The following is a 15,223-nucleotide window of genomic DNA, read 5'->3' on the forward strand; positions in this document are numbered from 1 at the left end:
TGTGTGTGTGTGTGTGTGTGTGTGTGTGTGTGTCTGTGTATGACTCTGTGTCTATATAATTTATAATTAATTATAGTTTTTCGCTTTCTTCACAACTATAAATTATTTAGCCTGGCAGATCGGTTTAACGAGGTCTAACATACACTATTCATGTATTCTTCCTGTGTGGGCGAAATAGAGTACCTTTTTTTATGAGGAAGAAATGCCCTTGGAGAGAGTTGGCTCTAAACATTACCATATTTGGGTTTAAATCGGGAACGTTTCCGCTTTCCGTTCCGCATTGATGAGAATGTGTATGTCAAAAGAGGAAACGGTTTGTTTAGGTGAAGGCTACTGGAATGTATGAAAAGAACAGGGCACATACGTGTAGGTTTTTGTCTGCGTGTGTGTGTATTGGAGAGAGAGAGACAGCGCGCGAGGGAGAGAGAGAGAGAGAGAGAGAGAGAGAGAGAGAAATTTTGTGTGTTTGTGTATGATTTTGTGCGTGAGTGTGTACATGCATTGTGCATGTGTTTGCGTGCATGCCTGTGAGCTTTCGACACTTTTAAACAACATAAATATCACAGAAGCTAAAAGAAAAAAATCATAGCACTCTGCCCTTTCCTCTACTTTGTTTAACCATAAACTGATCATTCCAAATAAATAGTTATGGATTTTAGTTGACAAATTGTCGGGTGATATAATAAGATAATATGATAAGAGTAAGTTGGCAACAATGTCAACAAACATGCCATGTTATGTCCTTTAAATATCGTGATATACTACCTCACAGATGTGACCAACACTATATTTCTGCTCCAAATATACTGTTGTAGAGTTGACAAATTGCCCGACGATTATTCGAATGCACAAGAAATATGATAAGGGTTTAGTTTTGTAATTGGCAACAATGTCAACAGACATGTCAGGCTCTGTCCTTTAAATATCCTAATATACAGTCTCTCTGGCGCGACCAATGCTATATTTCTGCTACTGCGGTATTCCTAATATACTGTTGTAGGCTTCAGTTGACAAATTGCCCGGGGTTTAACCCATAAAATACGAAATATGAGAAGTTCAAGTGTTCACATGGCGACAATGTCAGGATCTGTAGAGTAAATATAGCAGGTTGACCCGAGTGGGAACTTCGCTACCGGAAATTTGATCACGGCAGATCGTAAAATCACGAAAGTGACCCCCAGACTTCCTGTGTTAAGGACATGACAAGGTGAACAATGTGATATCATCGGTAGAATGCGTAGATCAAAGATGTTAATTTTTGTCATTGACTAGGAGAACTATATGTCATTTTTGCTGCATTCTGAACGTCAAGTATTACACATGCATGTAGCAAGCCATGGCATTACATGGACCCAATTTGAGACAAAACATCAATCGTATTAGGTGAACATTACAATAATAAAGGTTGTTAAATTTCGTAATTGACTAGGAGAACTATATACCATTTTTGTTGCGTTCCAAACGCCAAGTATTACACATGTATGTAGCAAGCCATGACATTACATGGACCGAATTTGAGACAAAACATCAATCGTTATAAAGGTTGGGTGAACATTACAATCACAAAGGTTGTTAATTTTCGTCATTGACTAGGAGAACTATATAATATGCCATTTTGTTGCATTCTGAACGCCAAGTATTACACATGTATGTAGCAAGCCATGGCATTACATGGACCCAATTTGAGACAAAACATCAGTCGTATTAGGTGAACATTACAATCATAAAGGTTGTTAATTTTCGTCATTGACTAGGAGAACTATATAATATGCCATTTTTGTTGCATTCTGAACGCCAAGTATTACACATGCATGTACATGTAGCAAGCCATGGCATTACATGGAGACAATTTGAGACAAAACATCAGTCGTATTAGGTGAACATTACAATCATAAAGGTTGTTAATTTTCGTCATTGACTAGGAGAACTATATAATATGCCATTTTTGCTGCATTCTGAACGCCAAGTATTACACATGTATGTAGTAAGCCATGGCATTACATGGACCCAATATGAGACAAAACATGGAGTCAGTGAGCCATGATCAAGGTTGAGTGAACATTTCAATTGGGATATCGATTGGTGGATTGACCTTTACATGAACCTAAATACAAGAACTACATTATGATGCACAATGTTTAGTTCTGTGGCAAAAAATGTCGAGGGTGCAAGCATTCATAGCTTGATAGGTTATCATATGATATCCTATTATATGATTTATAAGCAACTATTAATAGATCAGTCAATGCTTATGACAACACACATCTGTACCGTCGTATTTCGGAAAAAAAATCATATATCATTTGCACGTGAACCTGATCTTTTTTTCTGTGTATGACAGTACATATACTCGTAATACACTACATTCTCTGTGGAAGCAGCGGAAATAAATGTATGTTAGTGAGCGTTCCCCGGAAACAAATGTGGTGTGAATTTATCGATCGGTTTTCCCAGAAGACCCAGCTAGATAAATGGGTTCGTTTCTGCCTGAGACCTTGGCCTAGTTACAGAACCATACTCGTGCTGCGATGGAGAGTTCATTTGTTCTACCTCTATAAAGCCCCTGTCACACAGAGCCGAATATGGCCTCCCGACCACTACCGAACTCAAATTTGACCCAAATTTGACTCAAATTTGACTCAAATTAAACTCAAATTTGACTCAATTTTAACTCAAATTTGACTCAAATTCGATTCGTATAGGAAGGCCTAATCATGTAAGATTGTGGTTACAGAATATAAGGGAATCTTCCTACCTCTCCGGCTTTCCAGATTTTGGGTCTGCCGTACTTGAGTAGTCTCCCGTCCCGGATCAGACGTGGAGCCGCTCTCGCTAGTTTCAGGGGCATGGTTATGGTAGCTGCAGAAGGGCGGGAGAAAGGGTGTCAGTAGCCTGGTAACCAGTCTCTACAGGCGGCTTACGATAGCCTCTACCAGGCTTCGGAAGGCGGCTGGAAAGAGTAGAAATCGGCCAAATAGAGATAGCATGCAAAGGGAGTTTGGTCGGCTGGAGAGAACAGTTTGCCACTCCCTTGGCATGCTATCTCATATTTGGCCGATTTCTACTCTTTCCAGCCGCCTCACGAAGCCTGGTAGAGGCTAGGCTTAGGGGTGTTTAAAGACATATTGGCCAAGCAATATGCATTATTAGCCAGGAAGTGACGATTTTGGCACCCGTTTTATTTGGTGTAAAAAAATACCAGTATAAAAAGAGAACCCGCTAAAAATGGCTGAAAATAAGCCGAATCCTTAACAAAAACTGTTTGGAGAGTATGGCTCGTGAGTTTAGGATCTTTCTTTCTCTGACAGCCTATTTTTCCAGCCTGAGTCTTTCTGATTACTGGTATTCTGTCGTGCGTAGGCGTAAATTATTGAAACCGACCCCGTTAAAAGTCCAGGCGAGCGCTAATGAACCTTGGCGGCTTGGCAAGCCTCCAAGCACCGCAGAGAGACCGGAAAGCCTACGGTGGTCTGGCTACCAGGCTAGGCCCGGCGTCAATTCAAGGGCGGGGGACGGAAATGATCTGGTCACGATGTTATAGTAACTCACTATAGCTACTCACCAATGACTCAGAATGGGGATTTATAAGAAATTGGCCAAAATGTGGGACGAAACATTCAGATTTAATATCTGATAGCATGTTAGCGTAAGTATATTTAACCTTGTTAAACCGCTACAATGCTACAATTCGGTAGGAAAAATTGTGGTAGAATGCTATAATTCGGTAGGAAAAAAAGATTACATTCACATTACCTGTACGATTTTTTTTCATTTGGGGGGGGGGGTACGTTTGACTAACAAGGGTTAGGAGCGATATTTCCACGAGAAATATACGACACTCCTACGACTGTTTCGCAAGAATGCCCCTAATTTGTATTCCGGCCCTACCCCCGGCCGTCGCACGAGGAATGTACCCGGGCCCGGTAGCCGGTCTGCCCGCACCGGTTCTTGGTGAACGTGCGGTACGTGTCAGGGCCGGTTCCGCTAAACTCTTCACCCTACCTAGCCTGGTATCCAGTCTTACGTGGTAGGGGCGGGTTTTCCTCGGGGCTACAAGAGCTCTTTCCCGCCCACCTTAGCTAGGTTTCCCGGTGTGTATTTCACGAGAGATTGATTAGCCCTACCCACGAAGCATACCATCTGTTATTAGCGTCACACTCCTACCGGGACGGCCTGTTTCACTGGGCGGGGGAAGCTATTAGAGCCCCCGAAGACACAGCCTGCCTGAACACCCCATCACCCCCAATCACGTAAGACTGGATACCAGGCTACACCCTACCGCGTGGCCTATTCGTACAGCTTAACCATTAAGAGATTGGCGGTGACTACCAACACGTGTTTCATAAACAAAGCCTATGATAATATTAGTCTCCACCATACTATTAATATAAATAAACAACGCGGGTTTAAAAAAATGGTAAAATTTAGCCAAATAGGAAAATAACTGGGCAGAGGAGTTTGGCCACCGTAGAGGGCAAAATTAACCCTCCTGTGGACTGACTATCTTTGCCGATTATCATTTTCCTTCTTTACTGAATTGTACGATCCGTACCCCCATAGGAAGGCCTGGTGGAGGCTACGACAATACCACAGCAAACCACACCCACCCACTCCAATATAACACTTGAAGACAATATTTCCTAATTGAAAACTAAACAGGTACATGCACAAGTACATACACCTTAATTGAGATACGCCCGAGTCAATTTACCTACAACGTTTGTCGCTCGAAGAAGCTTCCAGAATTCGTCCAATACATACAGCGTAGTACGTACATGTACATGTACACGGAATAGCGCTATACATGTACAGGTTCAACGCAAAAACCGATAAATTTGCAAACCGTTTCTAAAATTCTATCTCTCACACACATATATAAAACCTACCTACAACGTTTCTTGCTCGAAGAAGCTTCCAGAATTCACCCAATACATACAGCGTAGTACGTACATGTACATGTACGTACACTGAATAGCGCTATACAGGTTCAAAGCAAAAACCGATATACAACCTTAATCAACCGTTTCTAGAATTCTATCCCCTACTCTCACAACTGTGTACACATATATACAACCTACCTGCCGTGTATTTAGTCAAAGGACACCGTAAGACAGTGAAATATCTGGCGGCCGGTTGCCTCTGCTTTCTCGGCGTGGTTTGTTTGGGTTTCCGGAAGGACCACGTTTTTATGTGAGCCGGTGCGGTGGGACACACATCTACATACACGTCAGCCGCCGCGCCGAAATTAGTAATAGTGCCGTGACGTAGCGGCCATGGGCGGGCTTGGGGAAGTAGTGTGCGGCACGTAGGCACTACGGGCTTACAATGAGTCAGGAATGTGGGAAATGATGATGGTATTTCACAGAAGATCGATTTCAATTGTACGATTTGTGTGCTGAATGCACTTCACGTACATGTACATATGTTTCTTCACCTCCAAGAAAATGTTTTTTGTCTCTTTCTTTCTCTCCCTCTCTCTTTCTCTCCCTCTCTCTCTCTCCCTCACTCTCTACCTCCCTCCCTCTCTCTCTCTCTCTCACTCTCGCCCTCTTTCTCTCTTCCTCCCTCTCTCCCCCCCTCTCTCTCTCTCTACTTTTTCCAGACAGCAGTTGATATTATTGTATTGTACCATATAGTACCTTTGACTCCGTAAAAGCAATTAGCCTTCGGGCATGATTTTGCAAATAAAGATTATCATATATATACATATGCTGTAGCTTATAGTCCATTTCGAACTTGTCTTTGAAACCAAGAATGTACTACCACGTAGAACGTCCTTGTTGAAACGAGACCCCCAATCTTTTAGGGCTCGTTACTAGTAATTGCCTTTACGTCAATGGACGCATATGTTGTACATGTAACTACTTACGCCAAGCCTGTGACACATGTCCATATATGCCTATTTTCCCTTACCTGGACCAGACTGTAACACACGTACGCCACAATTACACAAAAGGCAGCGATGCTTTAGTCCCGTCTTCACTGAGAGAAATCCTAGCGACGCCAACTTAACGATGCCCCAGCCTTGTATCTCTGTGTATGGAAGTGGTGTACGTGCGATCCTAGTACTGTAACAGTTGCAGGGGGCCGCGTCATCTTAAGGCTACATTGTGTAAAATTAGGAACATACAAAAAGCCAATTTTCTGGTCATTTCTTTACAAAGTAACTTTACTCCATTGCAAATAAGTGTCATTCAGGAATTGAAGGGGCCAAAGTATTACACCGTAAAGGCTGGAGAAAACTCTGTTAACCATGTCTGTTTACATTCTGGTATTTTGTGGTGGTGCCACAAAATGAACGCACCTCGTGTGTGCCATTTTAGCCAGAAATTAATGTCAGAAATGTGAGATAATTGCAGAAATATACTGAACAGTGGAAGTAAACAACGATCACATGAACATAATTTCATTAAAATATTTCAAATTTCAGTCCAACAATGTTACATGATTCCCCTTTAAATTTATAGTCCGTCTGAAACACTGTCAATTGGCGTCGAAATGTTAACAATGAAGATGTTACATGTAATTGTAACAGTAGAAGAGACATAAGTGTGTGTTAGGAGTTGAGTTATGTGGTTGGAGCGGTGCCAATGTTGTGCCCGGGAGGCATGTATCGGTAACCGTCTCCCCATTGTCTGTCTAACCGGGACCTCTTGATCCTCTATGGCTTGTCACTCCCATGTGAGCATTGTAGCGAACCGTTTCTCACCGCTTCGTATGCACTAGCCTCCTGTGCAGGCCTCCGGGCGGGTGGTAGTTTGGATACTGCACTTTGTAGAATTTCCAGCGCTAAAATTCTAGCCTCTACCAGACCAGGCTCCGTGGATCTTCTATGGCCCGGGATCTTCTCTGGTATACTATCCCTTTATTTCGGCCAATTTCTACTATTCTTCCAGCGATCCGCGGTGCCTGGTAGAGGCTGATAAAATTCTACAAAACGCAGTATCAAAACTCCCACACGCCCGGAGGCCTGCACAGGAGGCTAACTTTGCACCGAGGGAACGGTATTTACAGGCTAGCCTCTACCAGGCTTCGGGAGGCGGCTGGAAAGAGTAGAAATCGGCCAAATAGAGAGATAACATGCCAGGGGAGTTGGTCTGCTGGAGAGAACAGTTTGCCGCGAAAGAAACTACCTCCCCGCGGCCGGACTCCCCTGGCCAATTTTACTCTCTTTTTTGCCGAATTCTACGATCCGTATTCCCGTAGAAAGGCCTGGTGGAGGCTAGCTGTATTGCGCAATCCCTTCAGGGTACAAGCTATCTATCTAGACACATCAGATGATACCAGTACATGATTGATGATCTGTTTGTCAGTCTATATACGCTCTACAATTACACATCAGTCGGAGGTCCTAGACGCTTAAAGATTACCATTTGGAGTCTTAAGGGTGGGCTGGAATTTTAACAGTTCTGTCATAAAAGCCAGTACGTTGTGAGACTCATAATTTGTCGGGGGACTCGATTTTTTATAAAATGGTAGTTTTTGAAAGGTCATTCACCTTTGTTTGGGGCCATGGTGTCTGACTTTAGCTACATGCTAGCTGGTGGTCACCGTGCATAAAGACAAATATTTACACTACACAAAATCTATTCTTTAAGCACACCTTAAACAATGCGTAAAGATTCCGCTTCTTCTTTAAGACACTTGTTTGATGCCAAGTTGTCTGACTTTAACTCCATGCTAGCTTACAGCCACCGTGCTTAAAGACAGATATTTACACTACACAAAATCTATTCTTTAAGCACACCTTAAACAATGCGTAAAGGTTCTGCGTCTTCTTTTACGTGTGCCTTTACGCAAGTTTTAGTCTTAGATTGTAAAGTGTGCTCAGGAAGTTTAACAGTTCGGTTATACAAGTCACTGTTTTCCGAAAATCGTAATTTCGGTCGAAAGATATCGATCCATAAAGTTATGAATGAAAATGAAAGTTGCTTGTCTTCTTAAGGGCCATTCACCCTTAATTGAGGTTGGGTGCGGTTGTCTGTTTTGACGCCACACGACATGTACTAACCGGGACGGCCTTGGTGCTTAAAGACAATCATCTAGACTGTAAAATGTGAGTCGGAATCTTAGTACATCTTTTAGACCAACCGATACTTTGCGAGACTTGTAATTTCGGCCGAGGGACCCATAAAATTATTACACAATGAAACTTGCTCCCTTTTTAAGGTCGTTCCTTTTTAAAGGGTGGGGCGCAGTAGTATATGCTTTGTAGCCGTACAACATGCATTACTTCACGGCCTTGGTACTTAAAGACAGTTATCTCTAGACGTTAAGTGTGAGTTCGAATCTTAAGGGCATCCAGTGCGATTTCAGGGCAGCAAAACTGGAAATATTCTGAATAAGGCAATTTCTATGATATTGACATATACTGCCCCACATTAGCACATTTTTTTTATTTACTTCAGAATTCACCTCAACATTAGCACATTTGAGTCAGCATTTCATTCTTTGGGCATTCAAAACTTCAGAAACAAGCCCCAAGATGAGTCCTGTATTCTCTGAGTGGTACCATAAAAATCAGCGCAGGGCCCTTCCAGTAACGATTTTCCGTCAGAATGTTGGGAAGTTTTGCTCCATGAGGGTCAATATACATTGGGACAGTGTGGTTTCAACTCCCTATGCAGTTAAATGACTAGAATATTGGCTTTGAAAAATGGAGTTTCCAAGCCCTAAAAACTGCACTGGATGCCTTAAACATTTCTTTTACACCAACTAATGTTTGGGGAAACTCGTAACTTCTGGATCGAGGAACACATAAAATTAAAATTGTTTTTAAGGTCGTTGACCCATGGTGTTCTCTGTTTTTGGCGCCATACTAGCCGAAGGCTACAGTAACACGGCATTAATTGTTGTGGGCTCGACACGTAAGAACATTCCGTACGTAATTGAATATAAATGGTTGGCGGACCTGATATGGGAGCAGAAGGTCGAGGGTTCGAATCCCAACCCACTCGTCGGAGTGCAACTGAACCGCCCGGTGGGGTTCGGTTGTGTAGTCCTCCAAGAGCCGTCTATCCACCTGCCCTGGACGTGCTATACATACAAATATGAACTGTAATAATTGTATGCAACAATTGTACTGTAGCGTGTACATGGAAATGGTTTGAAACTTGTTTTCTTACCTTTCCATTCACAATACTCCTTGCTTCAGGCCTCTACGATTTGTTAAATGACGATAACAAAATTGTTCTGAATACAGAAGAGCTGGTGTACTCTCAGTTTGGGCAAAACGAATTTCATTCCGTGACGCACTAGCACAGTTGTCTACCAGACACAGCCCCTTCGAAGATTGGTGCCTTTATTTCCATCTGCTTGTTTCTGCTCGTGGTTCTCTATTAGTATCACGCCTTGAGCGACGCAAACTAGATTTCTGTGACGCACTCGCGAGCGTAGATTCTAAATTGTTTCTAGGAAAAAGGAGATACCTCACTGTTAGAGACAACGATATGCGATTCATTTTCTGTCTAGAGACTCAATTAGACAAAAGAAAATTCTCTGAAAGATATCAGTCACAAAGAGGCGATTGGCATCCACGTCGCGACTGCATTTTCCATCTTTTGAATGCATGTGTTTTTTTTTCATGTCAAGTATGAAATAACGGTGAATGCAGTAGAGTGGAAAGTCTTTAGATACCTGTTTGTGTAGCCATCACAACCATCATCAGACGACTTATCAGACACGTCTGTAGATACCCGTCTGTGTTGGCATGGCAACCCGTGCCAGACACCTCGTCAGACACGCCTGTAGATACATGTACCTGTCTGTGTTGCCATGGTAACGCATGCCAGTCGACTCGTCAGACACATCTGTAGAGTCCTGAATGTTTTGCCATGGCAACCCATCATCAGACGACTCGTCAGACACGTCTGTAGATACCTGTCTGTGTTGTCATGGCAACCCATGCCAGACACGTCTGTAGAGTCCTGAATGTGTTGCTATAGCAACCCAGGTCAGACGAATCGTCAGACACGTCTGTAGAAATCTGAATGTGTTGCCATGGCAACCAATCATCAAACGACTCGACAGACATGTCCGTAAATATTTGTGTTGCCATGCCAACCTATGCGTAGACGACTCGTCAGACACGTCTGTAGACACCTGTTTCTGTTGCCAAGGCAACCTGTTCCAGACGACTCTTCAGACACATCTGTACAATTTTGATCTCGTCGACCATACTGCAGCGATGAAACACCTGCTTGAGATAGGGGTGAGGCCAGAACTGATCCCATGGCTTGCTAACTTCCACTCGGGACGTACACAGAGGACCAGGTACCACGGAGTCCTGTCCCAATCAGAGCAACTCTCATGTGGTCTGGCGCAGGGTACCAAACTGGGACCGATAGTGTTTATCGCCCATATAAACACCTCAACAGACACCATACAGTCCCCAACCTGGGCCTTCGTCGACGACTTAAACACCATCGAATCGCGACGTCTCTCCCAAACATCGAGACTACAGAAAGACCTCGACGAGCTAGCATCGTGGTCGGACAAGAACAGTATGCAGCTTAACCCCGGGAAATGCAAGGCTATGCACATTTGCTTCAGCCGGACACCCCCACCGCCACCTCCCCTCACCATTCATGGTCACGTCCTGGAGGTAGTGGGCGTCGCTAAGTGCCTCGGAGTGACGTTTCAAGCAGACCTGGGGTGGGGAACCCATGTCATGGACATAACAAAGAAAGGAAATCAAAGACTGCATCTTCTCTGCCGACTGCGACAGTTCAACCTACCTGCGGAGGACTTGCTCACCATATACACATGTTTCATCCGACCCGTACTTGAATACGCCGCGCCAGTCTGGCATCCCGGACTGACGATTACACAGCACAACAAGATAGAGAGGATTCAACGACGGGCGACAAGGATCATCCTGGGACATAACCTCTCGTACGAACAGTCCTGTAAAGTACTGAGGCTACACAGTCTATATGACAGACGTGAAAACCTGTGCCGAGAGTTCGGGAAAAAACTGTCCAAGTCAACTCTCTATCACCACTGGCTCCCTCAGACAAGAGGCGAAGTAACGGGGAGGTCAACAAGGCAAAACAACAAATTCGACTCTATTCTAGCACGCACGAAGCGCTACTCCAACAGCCCTTTGCCCTACATAGTCAAACTCCTAAATGAGTCGACGTAAAGAAGTAATGTATTGAGTCTTTTATCATGTATATATAGAGAGAGATCAAGTTAATGAGTGGAAATTCGAAATCCAATTTTATGTATAAACTCTGTGCTAGAAGGATATTTTAAAGTTGTTTTTAAATTTGTTATTATAATGTTAAGGTGGACACTGATCAATGTACGGAAACATGCAATTCAGCCTCCGGGCTGCAAAATGTTTTTTTACTGAATAAACCAGTCATCATCATCATCATCATGTATTACCATGGCAACCCATGCCAGACGGCCCACCAGACACGTCTGTAGACACCTGTATTGCCATGGCAACCCATGCCAGACAACTCTTCAGACACGTATGTACAATGTGTTGCCATGGCAACTCATCCTCGGACGATCCCACTTGACACCCCTGCAGAAGCCTGCTCGCTTTGTCAAGGTAACCTACCAGACGACATTTCAGACAGTCGTCTGTCTTCTGTGCCGTTATGTTTGTAATGGAACGAAGACAGCCGGAATGGTTATTGGCACGCTGTTAATGGTGTTAGTCCTGTGAACATCACGAGTAGACATCAGTTGAAAGAATCGATACGACATGGCGGATTTTTTCTACTAAACTTCTCGCCTGTGTTCCACAGATACAAGGCTGAACACTCAGTAACTCTTTTAATGATGGCTTGGATTGTAGCAATCGTCGGTTGGGTGTCCCTACAGTACATTAGTCGGGCAGATCAAACAAAAACTGAATGTTATATATTTTGCCTGCTCCTTACCTCTTCCCTCATGACCGCAATGATAAGCGACCTGCAGGCCAATTTGAGCTTGTCATGATTAAACAATGGCTCTAACAAACAAACAAACAAAAATCCAACAAACAATCTTCAGATAGCATACTTGTAGATTCTTACGTTGAAATTACATGCTAATAGACTATGACAAATATCTCTTCTCCGCTAAACAGATCTCATGATACATTACAATTGTGCATCCAAGTCCAGTCTTAATATTAGTCCATTTCAAGTCACTAAAGTTACCAATTATTTGAGTCACTCATCGTCATCACACTCAACCAGCTATTTCCATCATAGGACCCGGACAGCTTTACCAAGAAGCGTTTCGTTTACAATTCAGCAAATCGTAGCTCAATCGTACACAGCAGCAGAGTTTTTACTTCGACAAGGTTTTCAAGATAATCTTATCACCACAGAGCGTCGAAATATTTTCGTGTGTTCGAATGCAAAAGAGGACACCAACATGGCGGCGGGTAAACCACTGATGACGTCATCGATGGCGTCACTGATGACGTGTTTCGGTCAGTGCCCGGCGCCCTTGTTGTCCTACGTAACACTTGGTCCTGTAGACGAACCCGCACAGGGCGGAGCCCACTGTCACCATGGCGACCACCGGCCACACCTAGCAACAACAAGGAAACATGGTTACCATGGCGACCAGGGGCCACACCTATCAACAACACAAATACATAATGTTTACCTTCGCATATGGTCTGCTCTGTTAATTCTTACTCGAACACATTCACATATATGGTGACAGGAGTCTAAATCCCCCCTGCTATAAAATTGCAACAAGATGTAACCCAACATCAGTTACCGTGGTGACAGACGTCTGGTTCGGGTCATTTGTTTGGAGAAGAAGAAATAGAGCAAAAACAATATGTTCTCGTTCGGTAAACATAAGGAACAATGATAAATACACCATTATGTAGAGTTTCACGATTCCATACCTCCGCCCACACGGATATTTGCATAAAGCACAATATTGTTATCTAAATTTATTTGTTTTTTTAGGATTATGTTGACAATGTTTTTTAGGATTATGTTGACAATGTTTACCTCTTATCATGAACTTTATCCTCCACTTTCCCGTTGCTACTACAGCTGGTATGTGTCGCTGATTACGGCAGTGAACTTTGTTACTGTTTACTTTCTACCTAACAAATATTTGCTTTGCCAAGTGCTGACTGGTGGGGTAAAAGTCGTTGGAAGGATATGGGTGGGTTCCGCCTCTAGACACAGAGGATAACAAACAACACACTGCCTCTACTAGCCTCTATAGCATGCCAAAAACTGGGGTATTGGTGGTCTACAGGGTCTTTGGGAGCTTTTATGTGCTATTTTCTGATTGCATATAGACAACATAGCCGGCCTGGTTGAATTACCCCCGTTTGTAGAGCTGGGCTAATCAGAAAACAGCCGAAGACCACCAAACCCCCAGTTCTATAAGCCTGCTACGGAGGCTAGTATCTACGGCCTCAAAAAGGCTACGGGACTACTGTACATTTTACGTTTACCTTTACCAAGTACTGGATACAAAAACACACATATCAGGGTAAACGTACGTTGACATGACAAAAATTATGCCATATGATCTTTGCTATGAAATATAGATATCTCACCTTAGTGTTGTGCGGTTCTAGTCATGCGTATGAGTAGGAATATCAGTATTAGTAGACAATAGGCCATAGAATACCATTTCATAGTGATGCTAATTCATAAATCATGATATGTATAGCCAACTTCTGTATAATGCACTTGGTATAGTCTATTTAATATCTCAGAGAGGGAGAGAAAGAAGGAGAGACGCTGAAAGAGATAGAATGAGAGAGGGTAAAGAGAATGAGAATATCATTGTTGTACTTAGACCATTTCGCAGACTTGTAGGGCGCGGCGTTATTATTTTTTTTCGGTGAGCGACGCGAGTTATGCCGCAGAGGGACGATTTTGCCGCCGAGGGAGTTTTGCCGGGGAGAGACGGCTTCGCGGACGCCCTAAAAGTCTGCAAAGGAGGCTATCTACAGGTTGCCAGACTGGAGTCTCACCTCTCCCGGTCTCCAGAGTTTGCTCTGCTTGACGTACGTGTTCAGTTTGCCGTCCCGGACCACCAGCGCTAGAGCCCGCACAGTCAGCCTCATGGTAGCTGGGGTGGAACAGAAACCAAAAATGTCAGCAATATTAATAGCACAGCAATCAGTGCAGTTTTTAGGGCTTGGAAACCCGATTTTTTAAAGTCAATATTCTATACTAGTCATTTATCTACATACTGAGTTCAAAACACACTATCCCAGTGTATATTGACCCTCAGGGAGCAAAAGTTACCGACATTCTGACGGAAAATGGTTACTGGGAGGGCCCTGGGCTGATTTTTAGGGTACCTCCCATAAAATAAAGGACTCATCTTGGGGCTTGTTTCTGCAGTTTTAAATGTCCAAAGTATGAAATACTGATTGAAATGTGCTAATATGAAGCAGTATGTGTCAATATCGCAAAGATTGCCTTATGCAGAATATTTCCAGTTTTGCTGCCCTGAAATCGCACTGGATGCCTTTAAAGGCGCCGGCATTTTGTTCTTTGTACTGAATAGATAGAGGAAAACGGTAGCCTGGATCTAATATCGGCCTTGTTTTTCCAATTCGGATATTGGCTATCAGGGGGCAAAAAAAAGCTAACAAGGCTGGTATCTAGGCTAAAACAATGGGTAAAACAAGTTAAAAATATCGTCGTCGGAGATAGTTACTCAGGCATGGTTGACGACTTAAACCTAAGCTAGCTATAGCTCTACGTGTCCCCATTTATAACAATTTCTTTCACAATGTACACAAGTGAAAGTACTAAACAACCCAACCGTTTGCTCCCCTCGGTTTTCGAGCGCTCCAGATCAGTTCTTAGCACGTTTTGCAGCAAGCGACGCATACTAAAACCGTTACGGTTACTACATGTATATGTTTTCTACATGGTAGACTACACAATACCTGTAGAGTTGGAAAGCACGGCAGTACAGAAACTCCTGTTTGTTTCCGCCCCTCTACCCTGTCTACTGGTGGTTTGACTGATCGTGACGCGCTTTGATGTGTTTGGTTAAAGTTTAACTTTCTGGACTGAGCCACCTTTCACAAGTTTGTAGGGGTCATAAATTTAAACATGTGAAAGCAAAGGTAAGGCGTACGACCACAAGGTGCGTTACAGCTTTTATTTATAGAAAAGTGCACTGGGTCAATTCCGCTCTTCTAGATAAGTGTCTTTGGTTCTTAAAAACAAATCCTCGTATGATTTTAGGTCACGTACATGTGTCTTTATGAGTCGAT

The 15,223-nt window shown here is 43.3% G+C and overlaps 1 protein-coding gene across 1 annotated transcript in view; it reads right to left on the reverse strand.

Moving 5' to 3' along the window:
- LOC109468371 overlaps window positions 1-14,973 on the reverse strand; it is a 17,658-nt gene extending 2,685 nt beyond the window's left edge. Inside the window, exons 1-7 of the mRNA XM_019766621.1 lie at window positions 14,891-14,973; window positions 13,961-14,058; window positions 12,422-12,537; window positions 11,898-11,928; window positions 10,582-10,648; window positions 5,076-5,282; window positions 2,756-2,850 (exon numbers count right to left, since the gene is read on the reverse strand). Of these exons, the coding sequence (XP_019622180.1) occupies window positions 2,756-2,850; window positions 5,076-5,282; window positions 10,582-10,648; window positions 11,898-11,928; window positions 12,422-12,537; window positions 13,961-14,053 (609 nt within the window). The 5' untranslated portion in view covers window positions 14,054-14,058; window positions 14,891-14,973. The remainder of the gene's footprint in view (window positions 1-2,755; window positions 2,851-5,075; window positions 5,283-10,581; window positions 10,649-11,897; window positions 11,929-12,421; window positions 12,538-13,960; window positions 14,059-14,890) is intronic.
- Between the last annotated feature and the right edge of the window lie 250 nt (window positions 14,974-15,223).

Source organism: Branchiostoma belcheri, unplaced genomic scaffold, assembly GCF_001625305.1.
Source record: "Branchiostoma belcheri isolate BF01 breed outbred unplaced genomic scaffold, Haploidv18h27 scaffold2, whole genome shotgun sequence".
Taxonomy (NCBI): Eukaryota; Metazoa; Chordata; class Leptocardii; order Amphioxiformes; family Branchiostomatidae; genus Branchiostoma; species Branchiostoma belcheri.